This window comes from Pelophylax lessonae (genome assembly GCF_965119305.1).
Source record: "Pelophylax lessonae genome assembly, chromosome: 11".
NCBI classification, from domain to species: Eukaryota; Metazoa; Chordata; class Amphibia; order Anura; family Ranidae; genus Pelophylax; species Pelophylax lessonae.
In genome coordinates this window covers 70,472,615-70,488,956 of record NC_138778.1, presented here as the reverse complement: position 1 = coordinate 70,488,956, position 16,342 = coordinate 70,472,615, and the positions used below count along the sequence as shown (strand labels likewise).

At 45.8% G+C, this 16,342-nt stretch overlaps 1 protein-coding gene across 1 annotated transcript in view; it reads right to left on the bottom strand.

Annotated features, from left to right (window-relative positions):
- CNTNAP1 (contactin associated protein 1) overlaps positions 1–16,342 on the bottom strand; it is a 261,388-nt gene that overhangs the window by 4,965 nt on the left and 240,081 nt on the right. The window contains exon 23 of the mRNA XM_082271239.1: positions 15,775–15,819. Coding sequence (XP_082127365.1) covers positions 15,775–15,819 — 45 coding nt within the window. The remainder of the gene's footprint in view (positions 1–15,774; positions 15,820–16,342) is intronic.

Sequence of the window (16,342 nt, the reverse complement as noted above, 5' to 3'; positions counted from 1 at the left end):
CTCCTTTGTATAATATTGTTGATTATATTGTTCTCATAACATATCTCTATTATATAGGAACTCCAAGGCAAATTAACATACCATACAACTCTATACCCCTGAAGAAGCGGAGTGTTGAAACCCGCGAAACATGTTGGGTTAATGCCCGGTACCTTGGTTTGGGGTTACCGGAGCTTGCAAAATATTAATACTGCCTGAAATGTTTAGAACTGTATGCAATTGAAATAATTATGATGGTAAATTGCTCTGTACAATTTTTATTCTATAGTTTTTCTTTTCTATTTTGTATGTAACCATTTTTTAATGTAAAACAATAAAATTTATATATTTTTTATATATGGTGGTTCTCCATCGCTATTTTTTCCTCCTTCTCCTTTTTCCTCCACCCCTCTTCTCCTTCCTCCTTCTCTTTCTTTTCTTCTCTTTCTCTTCTTTTCCCATCCCTCCCTTCTTTTCCGTCCTCCCCTGCCTTTCTTCTTTTTTCCCCAGTTTTCCCTCTTGCAACCTGATACTCCTTCCTTTCCTCCCGCATTTCTTTTCCCTCTTTTCTTTTTGGTTTGTGGTTTCCCCACTCCTAGGCTCATTCATTTCTTTGTGTCTGTCTCTCTACTCCACCTCTTGGATCTTTTCAATTAAGACATGGTTTTTGTGTTGAACCCCCACACCAGGGTTTCACATAATTCCCAGGTTGTTTGAATTATCACCAGGGATGCTGGTACAATACTATAACCATACAACAAACACCAAATTGTGTAATTGGTGCTGTGTTGGTGTACATTGTGATAATATAATCAAGGCATACATTTTATTGCAAAACATTGTGTTACAATACACTGGGATGGGTTGGGTCACAGCACACAGCTGCACATAGCATAAAATGAAGTTTTTTTTAAAAAACAGTGTAAAATGAAAAAAATAAAAAATAAGAAATTAGGCGCTGTTGCACAATGCACATCGGATCATGTGCTATGTGCACCATAACGCATTGCATTGCACCAACACACAAAATGTGCATTCCTAGATTGTGTGTAGTGCACATATAAACTTTGTGTGTGTGTTTAACTAGTTTCCGCCAACTGTAGGCATATATGCGGCAGCAGGGTGGGTGGACCTTAATGCTGAACTGACCCACAAATGTATCCATGGGGAACTGCTCTTTTGTGCTGTGAGTGCAGTCACTGCATGCTCCCAGCACAGTTACCATGCTGCCACTCACACCACTGTGATATTCTTGTGTGGTGTGGGTGAATACAACTGAAGGGCCACCAGGAGCTCTCATCAAGAGAGCTTGGTTATACCTGCTCTTTCCTACTAGATCTGCCATTCATAAAAGCTGTACTACAGCTGGAGGAGGATCGCAGAGAAAAAGATTTCTCCTAAAAGAAGAAGTACAAGGGGAAGATAATTACACTAACTGAAAGTTATGTCCCTTGTGCTGATTTTTAGGTTTCTGATTTTAGCTAAACTTAGGCTTTAAAGTGACACTCCACTCTGGTTTAAAAAGAAAAAATATATTCAAGTATGTATTAAAGTGGTTGTAAAGTCAAAAGATTTGTTACTTTAATGCATTGTATGCATTAAGATAAAAAAAATCTTCTTATGGGGCATGGGTTGGACATGGCCGAGTGAGAAAGCTCCCCACAAACTGAAGCAGAATCACCACATACCGGGAGATCTTCCACTAATCCACGGTACTGACCGCAATGTCCCAGCTCTAGAGAGCCTCCTCGCAGCCGCGGGGCTCAGTAAAACACAGCCAGGGCTCCCTAAATTATTTTTCCGGGGGCGGCGGGCGCCAGCGTGGCGAGACTTCCAAGATGGCTCCCGGGAAAGATCATGGAAGGGAACCCAGCTCTCGCGGCCAGATCCTCCCAGCACCCTGCAGTTTCTCCCATTGCGTCTCTGAGGCTGGAAAGCGACACTGCACCCCAAGCTTCCCCTGGCTCCTCAGCCTCACAAGACCAAGGCTCAGACATCTCAGAGCTGCTGGGAGATCGGAACCTGAAACCACATATATGGTCCCTCCCCACAAGGGAAGATCTGGAACGTTTTGTTTGCATGTGACCTCACCTATGATCAGTGGAGGAGCTCTGGTACAGGACGTGTCCCCTGGAATTGGTGGAATTCTCCATCCCCTTCTGGGTATAGGGGAATTACTTTACTAGGGATTTTTCCTATGCTTCGTTAGTTTTCAGATATTTTTAATTTGTCCTAGTTTTTGTTTTTGATGTCACTTTGGAATGTATACCTTTTTTTACTGAGTGAATGTGAATTCTAATATAATAAAATTCTCTTTTTGATATTTTTTTAACAATGAAGTGTCCGGTCTCATGCTAATGCCATTAAAGTCCGCCTTTGGCAGAACTGGGGTTCTGCAGTCTTTTTTTCATCTTTACTTGAAGGTTGACCCATAGCTAGCCAAGCTCTCTGAGTGCGATTATCCTCACTGTAGTGTGGCTGACACAATGCCCTCTCCTTTGGACACCTTAAATGTGAGGCTGCTCAATAGCCATGGCTTCTCATTATCTTTTATTGCTCTTACCTTCTTTCATTTGCTAACCCCCTAGATAGTCGTAGCTTCCTATTCTGTGAGAAGCATGTATTGCCTAGGATCAACTCTATTGGGTACAAGCCCCATTTCGGGTGCCATGCCTCACCCAGGTGGCTTCCCGCTTTTGGACGAACCCCTGGGGTCAGGCATGCAGTTGGTGAGGCAATTGTTGCTTCCGATGGCTCTACATACTGGTTTATGTTTTCATTTTATGCTCTGGTTTATTTACCTTTTTCCCTCTTTGTCTTGGACATAAAACCGCTATTCTCTACACTTGGTTTGACTGTTTTACAGTGTTCGTTTGGACAACTTGCTGCTGACTTTCCATGGCAAAGGTTAAGGTAGTGACCTATACTGTTCGTGGTCTGCAATCTCCCACCAAACGTAATGGTTATGGCCAGGGCCGGAGTGGGACTCATTTTCAGCCCTGGAGTTTCATGCCTTAGACTGGCCCACTTTAGTTCACGACTCCCTATATTAAAATAATGTAATTAAAACCTCTGAATATAAGTTTGCAATGGCGCACTGTTCTCTACAGCCTTGTAATTCATTCAGTGAGAGAGAGAGAGAAGGAGGAGTGAAATAAAGAGGGAAGGAGAGGCAGGGAGCGAGAGAGAGAGAGATAGAGAGGGGTGGAAAGAAAGAGGGAAGGAGAGAGCAAGTAGGTGGGGTGGAAAGAAAGAGGGAAAGACTGACCCCCCCTACACTGACCCCCCTACACTGACACTTCCCTTCACTGAACCCTTACACTGACCCCCCTACACTGACCCCTTCACTGACCCCCCTACACTGACACCTACACTGACCCCTTCACCACTGACACCTACACTGACCCCCCTACACTGACACTTCCCTTCACTGAACCCTTACACTGACCCCCCTACACTGACCCCTTCACTGACCCCCCTACACTGACACCTACACTGACCCATTCACCACTGACACCTACACTGACCCCCCTACACTGACACTTCCCTTCACTGAACCCTTACACTGACCCCCCTACATTGACCCCTTCACTGACCCCCCTACACTGACACCTACACTGACACCTTCACCACTGACACCTACACTGACCCCCCTACACTGACCCCTTCACTGACACCTACACTGCCCCCCCCCCACCTTGCAGCAGTGGCATCTGTAAACCTCTAGCTGCTGCATCTGCAGCTTAAACGGCGGGAGTGATAGGGAGCTGTAAAATGAGGCTCAGCAGCATGTTTTATTGCCTGCCAACTGCAAGTGTAAATGAGCCCATGGCTAGGTTTACACTGTTACAGGTGGTTGCATGTGCGGGACAGCGTGTAAATGGCACCTATTCCCCCAACCACCTGCAGGAAAAATTCCCTGCTCTTTTACAGATGCGCAAGGCTGCCATTTATTCCTTTTGGCACTCCCGCGCATCTAAAAATGCAGCACATTTTTTGGTGCGGGAAATTACACGGTACTTTTGCACCATGCGATTTTGCTGCGGCTGCGTTTTCATAAAGGTGCAGGGACCTTTTTCCTGTGTTTCCTGCAGGTACAGTAGCCCATTTAAATGAATCGGCTGCTGTGCCTGCGCAAATGTGAGTCACAGAAAACACATTAGTGTGAACCTGATATAATAGTCACCTAAATGGAAAATACATACAGCAAGGTGCCTCCAACATATTTTACTGTAATAGCACAAAATCACTTTAAAAAAAATTTCTGCTGAGTACTCCCCTATTTATCAATCATATCCACAGTGCTCAGCCGAAAAGAGCAGAATATCACTGCATTGTGCAAGTGCTATAGATATATTAGATAATAAGAAAACAGGGATCATATCCCTCTGGTAAGCGCACACCCCAGATAATACTGCACGGGTGAATAGGAGATACCCACCACCACTGTTCCCCTGCATGGTCGCGAATACTTCACTGGGAGAATATTGGACAATTTTTTTGCACTGAACTTTGAGTGATCAAATTATAGTAGCACTGAGCACAAAAGCACTTTTATTTGTTTGAAGTGTTATATATATATAATTGTATTTAATTGGGTATTTCATGAGCACTAAGCACTTTAATTTAAATCCCCTCTTAGAGAATGGTCTCCAGAACAGGTATCCCTTTTGGAAGATTACGGCCTCAATTAGACAGATGTACTTAAGCATGGTGAAGTCTGTATTTGCCTGCATGCGATTTACAGGTATTCCATGCATCTGCGTGCAGGCAGTTCCATCCTGTAAATTGGGATACAGCAGCTGCACAGACACAGCTGCTGCTCCCAACTTCACATCCATGTGGGTGCAGGTGTGCGTCCTTAAATGCAGACAATGCGAGTTCAGGGACACCTACCTGAGCACACTAATGCCCACTCCCACACACATGTTAAACTGGGAGCAGCAGCTGTGTCTGTGCAGCCACTGTGTCCCAATAGACATGAATGGGAATGCCTGAAGTGGATACATGGAACACCTGTCCTGGTCGCTAGTAAAGGGGCCAAGTATAACACCTTCACTACTAGAGTAATTTTTACCTTTGCTATGTCACCCACTTCTGGTTGGTTGGCTGTTTCAGCAAGTGACACAATTACTGTAATCATTAGAAACATCACCTTAGTTTCCTCTAGACAACATTCTGCTTGTTAGACATCTGTACTGTATCTTCTCTAACTTCAGACCCCGTGTTGTAGGCCTTGTACTTTTGATACACCATGCATGCATAGTGTCCAGGCAGTTTAGATGAACAAATAAAGAAAGTAGTTGCAGATAACAAGAAACAATAGCTTCTTAATATTAGTAGATCACTGCATTGTACCTACCTGTAATTCATCAGTGATCTTGGGTTTAATCTGGGCATCTTCTGTCTGCTTCTGTCCCCGTCTGTCAGCCTGCCCACCACCTGCATTGCTTTACTATTCTTAGCTCTGCCAGTGATGTAGTCCCGACATTTTCTTCATCTTCTGCCGGCCTCTATCCCCGCCTACTGGCCCGCCCACCACGTACAGCACTTCCCTAGACCATTAACTACAGGTCTGATAGGAGGTGGGCGGGGACAGAAGATGCAGAAAATGCCGGTGTTCCGTGAGAATTACCTACCCGTGAGAAAAACCTACCCCTCGTCACTTCCGGTACTCGGCACTGTATGTAATGCAGCGGGTACATTAAAACAGCTGTGCTGAAATACGAGTGATCTCCGCTCCTGTCCCGGTCACTTCCCTGCTCTAGGATAGTAAATATAAAAGCGGCGGCGGCTGTATGAAAACATAAATCACTGAGCCGAGAGCCGCTTTTATATTTACTTGCCGAGAGCAGGGAAGTGACCGGGACAGGTGCGGGGATGACTCGTATGTCAGCACAGCTGTTTTAGGTAAGCGCCGCGTCGGTAGGTTTTTTTCACGGTACACCGTGATCGTTTTATACTAGTGCGCATGCGCACTAGTAAGCTCCTCTGTTCTGCCATTAGGTATCCGGCGCTCTGAGCATGCGCACTGCTGCGCTGCTCAGATGCTTCTGGCCGGAAGTGACGAGGGGTAGGTAATTCTCACAGGGTAGGTAATTCTCACGGAACAGGCCGGGACTCAACCTGGACACAGAGCTAAGAATACTAAAGCAATGCAGGTGGTGGGCGGGCTGACAGACAGGGACAGAAGCAGACAGAAGATGCTGACACTGACAGTAAACCCGAGCCCTAAGCACTTCACCTCCGCTGCGCCCCCCTCCCCTTTCCTACAATAAATTGTTCCACCCCTTGTACCGGCCCTGCACTGGACCAGCCCACCGGGAATTCTCCCGATGCTCCCGATTAGCCAATCCGGGCCTGGTTATGGCTGGAGCTAAGGCGTGTGGGGCGCAGGTGCTATTTCTGCAGGAGACTCATTTTACAGATTCCTCAATTCCTAAGCTACCCACTTACCTTTTCCCACACTGGTATCTGGGTAATTCCCCCAAATCGGAATCCAGAGATACGGCTATAGCCATCCACAAAAACTGCCCGTTCCAATCTTCTGACCATTATGTTGACCACCAGGGACATTTTGTTTTCCTGAAAGGCACTATTATGGGCCAGATGTACGCATTTGCAACACTATGCGCCCCAAATTCACAACAGCTTTCGTTTATTGACTCAGTTTGGCGGACTTCCGGAAGTGTAAATTAATCCTGGGTAGGGTTTTTAATATTAGTTCTGACCCTTCTTTAGACACTTCCACGAGCAACTCGATGCACTTCTTTGCCTTCTTGAAGCATTTTCGCAAATCCCTTCAAATTTACACTACTGGTTGACCAGGGCACCCTTGACCACCTGACGGACTCCACTATTGACCAGATTACCATCTCTCACCATGCCCTCGTGACTCTTTTGCTTATGCTGCCCCATGCGGCGGCTAGAACATGCTCCTGGAGGTTAAATGAGAACCTTTTGGATGATCTGGTGGTGGTATCAGGGGTAAGGGAGACTCTATCCCATTATTTTGGGGATAATGCTAATGGAGAGGTCAGTGATGGTATTCTGTGGGAAGGTCATAAGGCTGTAGTGCGAAGCTCCCTTATTGCTTGGGGCACCAAATTAAAGAAGGAGAGGCAGGCAGACTTCCCACAAGTATTTAGGGCTTTGCAGTAGGCAGAGCTGTGTGACAGAAAACGTCAGACCCCGAGGCGCTTGGCCACCTGACAGAATTACCAGTGCTTTTTTCCAAACTTTTGGACTGACTAATTTACAGACAGTTAAGCTTTGTGGCTCAAAGGTATTATGAGCATAGTAACAAATGTGGCAGAATGCTTGCGAGGGTGCTTGGTAAACCTTGTGCCAATACTCATGTTCATAAACTACACTCCCTGTTCGTTGTGACGGTACAGCAAACTTCGAAAATCGCTTCGCTGTTTGCGACTATTATGCAGCCCTGTATAACCTGGACTCTGACCTGTATAACCTGGACTCTGCCTCCTCTCACACAGATCTAACACTTAGGCAGCCCCGTATTAAGACCTATCTTTCCTCTTCGGGTCTTCCCAACCTACCCCTGAACAGCAAGCCGGATTGGAGCACCCTTTATCCATGATGGAATTGTTGGTTCCCACTGCTGTCCATCAAAGTCAGTGAGCCTATGAGGAGAGAGGGGGCGGGGCTTAACCATGGCTCCATGAATGGATACACGGAGCAGTGGCTTGGCACGGGTGCCCCCCAAGCAAGCTGGGACCCAAGAAAAGGAGGAATGTGGGCTGCTCTGTGGAAAAACCACTGCACAGGGCAGGTAAGTTTGACATGTTTATTTTTAACCACTTGCCGACCAGCTGCCATAGTTATACTCCGGCAGGTCAGCTCTGTTACATGAAACGAGGTACCTGTACATTGTTTCGTGTAGCAGTTAGTGGGGGTGCTCTCTGATTGGCTTGAGAGGGAGCCAATCAGCGGGTCCGTCAGACGCGATCGCTCCACCTGGAGACAGAACAGCGGTCTGCTGAAGTAAACACGGCACACCGCTGTTCTGTCAGTGATGAACACAGGGATCCTGTGTTTCTCCTATTTAGGAACACAGGTCTCTATGTTCATCCAGTAAGTAAATCCTCCACACAGTTAGAAAGCACCCCCCTAGGGACACATTTAACCCTTTGGTGTTAACCCCTTCCCTGCCAGTGTCATTACAGTGCATATTTTTAGCACTGATTACTGTAGTAATGTCACTGGTCCCCTTAAAAGTTTCAGTTAGGTGTCCAATCTGTCCGCCGCAATGTCGCAGTCCCGCTAAAAATCACTGATCGCCGCCATTACTAGTAAAATAAAAAAATAAAAATGACATAAATCTTTCCCCTAGTTTGTAGATGCGATAACTTTTGCACAAACCAATCAATATACACTTATTGGGATTTTTTTTTACCAAAAATATGTAGCAGAATACAAATTGGCCTAAATTTATGAAAAATTGGATTTTGAATTTTTATTTATTGGGAATGTTTTATAACAGAAGGTAAAAAAAATATATATATATATTTTCAGAATTTTCGCTTTTTTCTTTATAGCACAAAAAATAAAAACTGCAGCGGTGATCAAATACCACCAAAAGAAAGCTCTATTTGTGGGGAAAAAAAGGACATCAATTTTATTTGGGTGCAGTGTCGCACAACCGCGCAATTGTCAATTAAAATAACGCAATGTCATATCGCAAAAAATGGCCCGGTCATTAAGGGGTATAGAAAAAAACCTGAGACATTAGTATCACTTTAACTTTAAAAAGTACCTTCTGTTGTGCTCAGTGTCATTAAAATCTCAATTGTTTCTGTCTTTGTTCAGTGCATCCAGAAAGTATTCACAGCGCTTCACTTTTTCCACATTTTATATTACAGCCTTATTCCGAAATTGATTAAATTAAATATTTTCCTCAAAATTCTACAATCAATACCCGATAATGACAATGTGAAAGAAGTTTGTTTGAAATCTTAGCAGATTTATTGAAAATAAAAAATGAAAAAAATCACATGTACATAGGTATTTGCTTTTGCCATGATGCTCAAAATTGAGCTCAGGTGCATCCTGTTTCCACTGATCATCCTTGAGATGTTTATACAACTTGATTGGAGTCCATCTGTGGTAAATTCAGTTGATTCGATATGATTTGGAAAGGCACACACAGTCAACACAGGGACCTGTCTATATAAGGTCCCACAGTAAACAGTGCATGTCAGAGCACAAACCAAGCCATTAAGTCCAAGGAATTATCTGTAGACCTCCGAGACATGGTTGTATCAAGGCACAGATCTGGGGAAGAGTACAGAAAAATTCCTGCAGCATTGAAGGTCCTAGTGAGCACAGTGGCCTCCATCATCCTTAAATGGAAGATGTTTGGAACCATCAGAAATATTTCTAGAGCGGGCTGCCCGGCCAAACTGAGTGAACAGGAGAGAATGGTCTGATGAAACAAAAATCTATCTCTTTGGCCTGAATGTCTGGAGGAAACCAAGCACTGCTCATCACCTGGCCAAAACCATCCCTACACTGAAGCATGGTGGTGGCAGCATCATCCTGTGGGCATGTTCTTCAGTGGCAGAAGCTGGGAGACTAGTCAGGATGGAGGGAAAGATGAATGCAGCAATGTACAGAGACATCCTTGATGAAAACCTGCTACAGAGTGCTCTGGACCTCAGAAAGGGTTGAAGGTTCATCTTCCAACAGGACAACCACCCTAAACACACAGCCAGAATAACAAAGTGTGGCTACGGGACAACTCTGTAAATGTCCTTAAAGTGGTCCAGCCTGGAACCTGATTGAACATCTCTGGAGAGATCTGAAAATGGCTGTGCACCAATGTTACCCATTTAACATGATAGAACTTGAGAGGTCCTGCAAAAAAGAATGGAAGAAACTGCCCAAAAATAGGTGCGCCAAGCTTGTAGCATCACACTCAAAAAGACTTGAGGCTGTAATTGGTGCCAAAGGTGCTTCAACAAAGTATTGAGAAAAGACTGTTATTACTGTACATGTGATTTTTCTCAGTTTTTTGTTTATTTCTAATAAATTTGCAAAGATTTCAAACTTCTTTCATGTTGTCATTATGGGGTATTGTTTGTAGAATATTGAAGAAAAAAAATCATTTAATCCATTTCAGAAACTGGCAGTAACATACTATTGTACTTACACTATTTCATTTATCTGCAGATCAGATGGGTAATGTTCGATCTGCAACTGATGTCAGTTACGCCCATATGCACCTGGGCATTTTGGGATTGTGGCAGGATTGCAGTTCTGCCTGCAATCTCAAAACGCACTACAATCGCAAAACGCAGGTTCAAGTGCCATTTAAAAAATAATAATAACATGCACTGTGGTTTTGCCGCAATCGCAGCAAATTGGATTGCGTAAAGCATGTTGCCCAAACAAAGCTCCTTTTTGGGCGACAAACTTCAAGCAATGTGGCACCTGATCCTCCTTTTCTGGGGTCCACTGCTGGCATTCCACACCCTTCCTCTTTGGCAAATGCCCCCAGAGAAAGACTTTTCCTGGGGGTACCTGTGTATACTCGCTTCTGAGCCGCCCAGTCTGTGTCTATTGACACAGACTGGGCAATTCGCCCCGCCCCCTGCTCCCTCATCATGGCATTTGATTGACAGCAGTGGGAGCATATGGCTGCCGCTGCTATTAGTCTACCCAATGAGGAGGGAGACAGCAGCAAGGGCCGCTGCTCTCGTGCACATTGCTGGATCAGGCTCACATAAGAAAATAATTCATGAAGGTAAAAAAAAAAAAAAAACTTTGAGGCTTTAGAACAACTTCAGGGCCTCATGCACACTGACCGATTTTGCAGCTGCTTCTAGGTGCGTCAGGCGTGTTTTTTCTCCTGCCTCTAAACTCCCCTGCATGTGTCCATGTACATGTAGGCTTTTAGCAGCATTTAGTGGCAGGGGCTTTTAAAGACCGGAAAAAAATCCCACTGCCAATGCGTCCAGGAGCAGCAGAGTTTTGGTAGAAATAACGCTTGACGCTGCTAAACGCGCATTATTTCTAGGTGTGTCTAGCGCTTGAGCGATAATTCATTTCAATGGCCAGAATAAATTATTATGCTGACCAGTGAAATGAATCATTGCCAGAGCTCTTGGCGCCTGTAAATGCACCTAAATGCTTGTAAAGGCTTTAGACGCTTTTACAAGCGTAAGGCTTTTTTTCTGCCAAAACGCTGCTGCCAGGAGGAAAGGATTCTAGGACAGTTTGCAAAATGTTTTGTGTGCATGAAGCCTATACTGTGATTACCTATTGGTAGCTGTACCATGACCGGAATAAATAAGAACCTTCACAGGCAATGTAAACAAATGCAGAGCAACTTATAAGCCATTACCTTACAATGCAGCTCAGTAGCGGAGTGTGATTTGAGGCAGTTGATAGAACACCATGTGTTTGTGTATCCTCTGGCTTGAAGCACTCAAACTAAGATAAGCTAAATAAGGGGGCCAATATACATCTTTATATGTAAGAATGCATAACTTTAATGTAGGAGTGAATATTTCGATTCTGACATAAGCCCAGTTATGACCGGTTCTCTTACTACCAGTGAACAGTTTAATTTTAATTTTCCAATATTAACTAGTATACACATGTCATGCAGATTACTAAGACTGCACTGTCATTTATGTAGCTGTTTAAAAAAAAAAAAAAACTCAGACAAGATGAATAGACTAAAGAAAATACATCTTTTCCTATAGAACCCCTTTCCACCAATGCACTGCAATCTTACCTTGAGTGATCCTTCCCTAAACACAATGTATATAAGAATCCTTTCTGTTAGCATCCATTCATACTCTTGTTGGAGAAGGCATTTTTTCTTCTTTCTTTAAATGACACTTTTATCAAGATATGACTGCTTACTGTTTTTCTTTCATCTTCTTGCAGCTTACAAACACAAGCAGGGCCAGCGCTACCTACAAGCAAGGTAGGCGCCGGCCTAGAACTCCACATCAGTCAGGGGTGCTGCACCGTAAGTCCGGGTCGCACAGCGGGAGGTCTCACTATATGGCCATGTCTGTGTCTCCTCTCCTGCCTCTCCCACCCCACCGATTTCATTCTATTAGCCAGGGGTGGACTGGGCCAGGGGGCAAGGGGACATTTGCCGCTGGATGCCCCTTGAAAAGGCAGCACAGTTTCCTTGTGTCAGGGAGACTGTGACACTCCGACATTACCACAGAGAGGAGGATGTGGCTGGAAATTACTAGATTTGGAGAGACAATGTGAAATGGTTGGTGGAGAGGATGGAGGAGAGGAGCTCAATAGAGGGTGGGCGCAGCCAGCTGGTGTAGCAGTAAGATCTGTATGGCAGTGCAGCTCCGGGGGTGAGTGCGGCTGGCTGGCATTGTAGCTCTGGATCAGCCTTGTATGTGACTCAGCCAGCCTGGGAGGAGGTGGAGGGAGGCTGGAGAGGGGAGATCAGTCATAATTCATCCTGCTCTGCTGTATGCAGGATCAGGAATCACCCACCCCTCAACATCCTGGCCAAAGTTTGCTGGGGGCATAGGCAGCAGGGTACTGGGGTGGCAGGCTGAGTTAAGGGATGTCAGGGTGCTGGGAGCGGGGACTGCTGGCAGTGGGGATTGCAGGGTGCTGGGAGCAGAGATGGCATGGTGCTTAGGGCAGGGTGCTGGTGTGGCGGGGATTGCAGGGTGCTGGGAGCAGGGATGGCAGGGTGCTGGTGTGGCGGGAATAGCAGGGTGCTGGCAGAAGGGATTGCAGGGTGCTGATGTGGCAGGGTGCTGAGAGTGGGGATTGCAGGGTGCTGATGTGGTAGGAATGGCAGGGTGCTAAGAGGGGGGATTGCAGGGTGCTGGTGTGGCAGGGATGGCAGTGTGCTGGAAGCAGGGATGGCAGTGTGCTAGTGTGGCAGGGATAGCAGGGTGCTGGGATCAGAGATTGCAGGGTGCCGGAGTAGGGATGGCAGGGTGCTGGGAGCGGGACTGCTGGCAGTGGGGATTGCAGGGTGCTGGGAGCAGAGATGGCATGGTGCTTAGGGCAGGGTGCTGGTGTGGCGGGGATTGCAGGGAGCAGGGATGGTGCTGGGATCGGAGATTGCAGGGTGCTGGGAGCAGGGATGGCAGGGTGCAGGGTGCTGGTGTGGCGGGAATAGCAGGGTGCTGGCAGAAGGGATTGCAGGGTGCTGATGTGGCAGGGTGCTGAGAGTGGGGATTGCAGGGTGCTGATGTGGTAGGAATGGCAGGGTGCTAAGAGGGGGGATTGCAGGGTGCTGGTGTGGCAGGGATGGCAGTGTGCTGGAAGCAGGGATGGCAGTGTGCTGGTGTGGCAGGGATAGCAGGGTGCTGGGATCAGAGATTGCAGGATGCCGGAGCAGGGATGGCAGTGTGCTGGTTTGGCAGGGTAGCAGGGTGCTGGGATCGGAGATTGCAGGGTTCTGGGAGCAGGGATGGCAGGGTGCTGGGAGTAGGGATTGCAGGGTGCTGATGTGGCAGGAATGGCAGGCTGCTGAGAGCGGGGATTGCTGGGTGCTTGTGTGGCAGCGTGCTGGGAGCAGGGATGGCAGCGTGCTTGTGTAAGAGGGATAGCAGAGTGCTGGGATCGGAGATTGCTGGGTGCTGGTGTGGCAGGGACGACAGCGTGCTGGTGTGGCAGGGATAGCAGGGTGCTGGTGTGGCAGGGATAGCAGGGTGCTGGGATCGGAGATTGCTGGGTGCTGTTGTGGCAGGGATAGCAGGGTGCTGGGATCGGAGATTGCTGGGTGCTGTTGTGGCAGGGATAGCAGGGTGCTGGGAACGGAGATTGCTGGATGCTGTTGTGGCAGGGATAGCAGGGTGCTGGGATCGGAGATTGCTGGGTGCTGGTGTGGTGGGAATAGCAGGGTGCTGGGAGTGGAGATTGCAGGGTGCTGATGTGGCAGGAATGGCAGGGTGGTGGGAGTGAGGATTGCAGGGTACAGGAGAACAGGAGAAGTTTGGTTTGTGGAGAAAGCAGCAACTTTGAAGGTATTTTAAGTTTTTAATCCGTCATTAAAAAGATGGGGCACGGCAAACGGGGTGGCAAAATAAGGTTTCACCTAGGGTGTCAAAAATGCTTGCACCAGCCCTGAACACAAAGCTTAGTCATCCCCTTCACTTTTAGGAAGGATTTTGAGAACTTTCTAAAATTAAAAAACCCAACTATCTATCCAACAGAGCCCTTCATGCTCCTAAGAACATCTATTTACTGCACTATCCAAATCTACTGCATCGGAATCACTTCTGCCTACTCTTCTTTAGACCTATTACTTTGTCTCTAGATAATTGCAGTGCAAAAAATGAGCTTGAGCAGCATTTTCTGAAATCTTGATTGTAGAAAAAATAAAATGAAACAATTAAGAATGAAAAGACTCACAAACAGAACGTTAGACTTATTTTTTCATGCCATCTATAGGCTGGGTTATACAGGGCTGTATATTTTTCTGTTTGCCAGTGTGCAAACCCAAACCCCCTGTGAACATATAATCTGTTTCAGACTTCTTAAGGTCATACTGTATGTCGCGCTTTGGATAATAAAGAAATGTATTCATTCACTGAGTATAAAGGAAGAATGGCGGATTATTTTTACATAGGACAGTTGGAGAATTTATGTTACATGATTGTCTGATGAGTACGCAGTGAAGTCAGACATATTTTGGGCTGATTGAATATTTTAACTCTCATTTAACCACTTAAGCCCCGGAGGATTTGGCTGCTAAAGGACCAGGGTTTCTTTGCGATTTTTTACTGCGTGACTTTAACGGACAATTGCGCGGTTGTGCGATGCTGTACCTAAACGAAATTTGACGTCCTTTTTTTCCCACAAACAGAGCTTTCTTTTGGTGGTATTTGATCACCTGTGCGATTTTTTGATCACGCGCTATAAACAAAAAAAGAGCGTAAATTTTGCAAAAATAACAATATTTTTCACATTTTTTTTATATGAAATTCCCCAAAAAAAATGTAAAAATCAAAATTTTTTAACATTTTTCGGCCAATTTGTTTTATGCTACCTATGTTTGGTAAAAAAAATCGCAAAAAGCGTATTTTGATTGGTTTGCGCAAAAGTTATCGCGTTTACTAACAAAGGGAAAGATTTTTGTCATTTTTGGTGTTTTTTTTTTAACGCGTAATGGCGGCGATCTGCGATTTTTTTTTCGGTACTGCGACATTGCGGCGGACAGATCGGACCCTTGACTGACATTTTTTACACTTTTGGGGGTACCAGTGACATTACTGCAGTAATCAGTGCTATACATATGCACTGTTACTGCAAAAATGACACTGGCAGGGAAGGGATTAACTTTATTGGACAGGGAGGGGTTAAGTGTGTCCTAGGGGCGTGATTCTAACTGTGCAGGGACATTGCTATTGGTGTAAAAGCAAAGATCAACAGTTCTACATAGTAGAACGGTCAGATCTTCACTTTTACACAGGGAGAACTGACAGGCAGCTTGTTTACACAAGCCGCTCTGTCTTTCTCCCTTCACAGGAGCGATCGTAGTGTGACTGACGGACATCGAGTCCGCTGGTCACACGCACTGACTTGTCTGTGAACGAGCCGCGGCGGGCGCGCGCCCCGGCGGGCGCGCGCCCGCCCGCAATAGGCTCGCAAGTCAGTGACAGGCGAGTGACGTATCGATACGTCACTCTGCCTGGCCGGGGCTGACCGCCACAGTATATAGTCGTGCGGCGGTCGGCAACCGGTTAAATTTATATTACTTCTTCTCAATTAGACAACATACTTAGAAACTGAAAAAGAAAGAAAGAAAAAAAAAGCAGAAATACTCACATGCAATGATCCCAGCAAGACCATCATCATGTACATGAGGGAATACTGGAAGACAGAGATAACATTGGTTATTGAGCAAGAACCATAAACTGAATGCATCCAAATCATGGTTACAAATAAAATCAAACAAATGGGAGTACTCTACTGCAGGTGGTACCAGGCAGCCTTAAGAATCAAAATGTTACTAAACCCAGGACCCTGAATTCACTATATTTGGTCTCCCACAGTACACAGAACATGAAACTGCAATATAAACTGCTAAATACCTTTTCCCATCAGCAGTATATAGGAGTCTTGTGACTTCTATCAGTGTCCAGCTGAACACTGGTTAAAGCTTGTAGGAGGAGTTTTCGTTCTTCTCTAACTGTCCTAAGAGGCTGTACAATTCCTGACCCTCTGTCTGGACAGTGCTGATTGGCCCTGTGCTGATCACACACATGCTACCCGCCAAAAAAAAAAAAACTCTCTACCAATATACATCAAACTGAGAATGTGCAGAGTGCCCCCAAGGCTCTGTAGTATCAGGAGATGGTTTGGGGACTTTAGAAGAAGGGGGTGATCAGAGAAG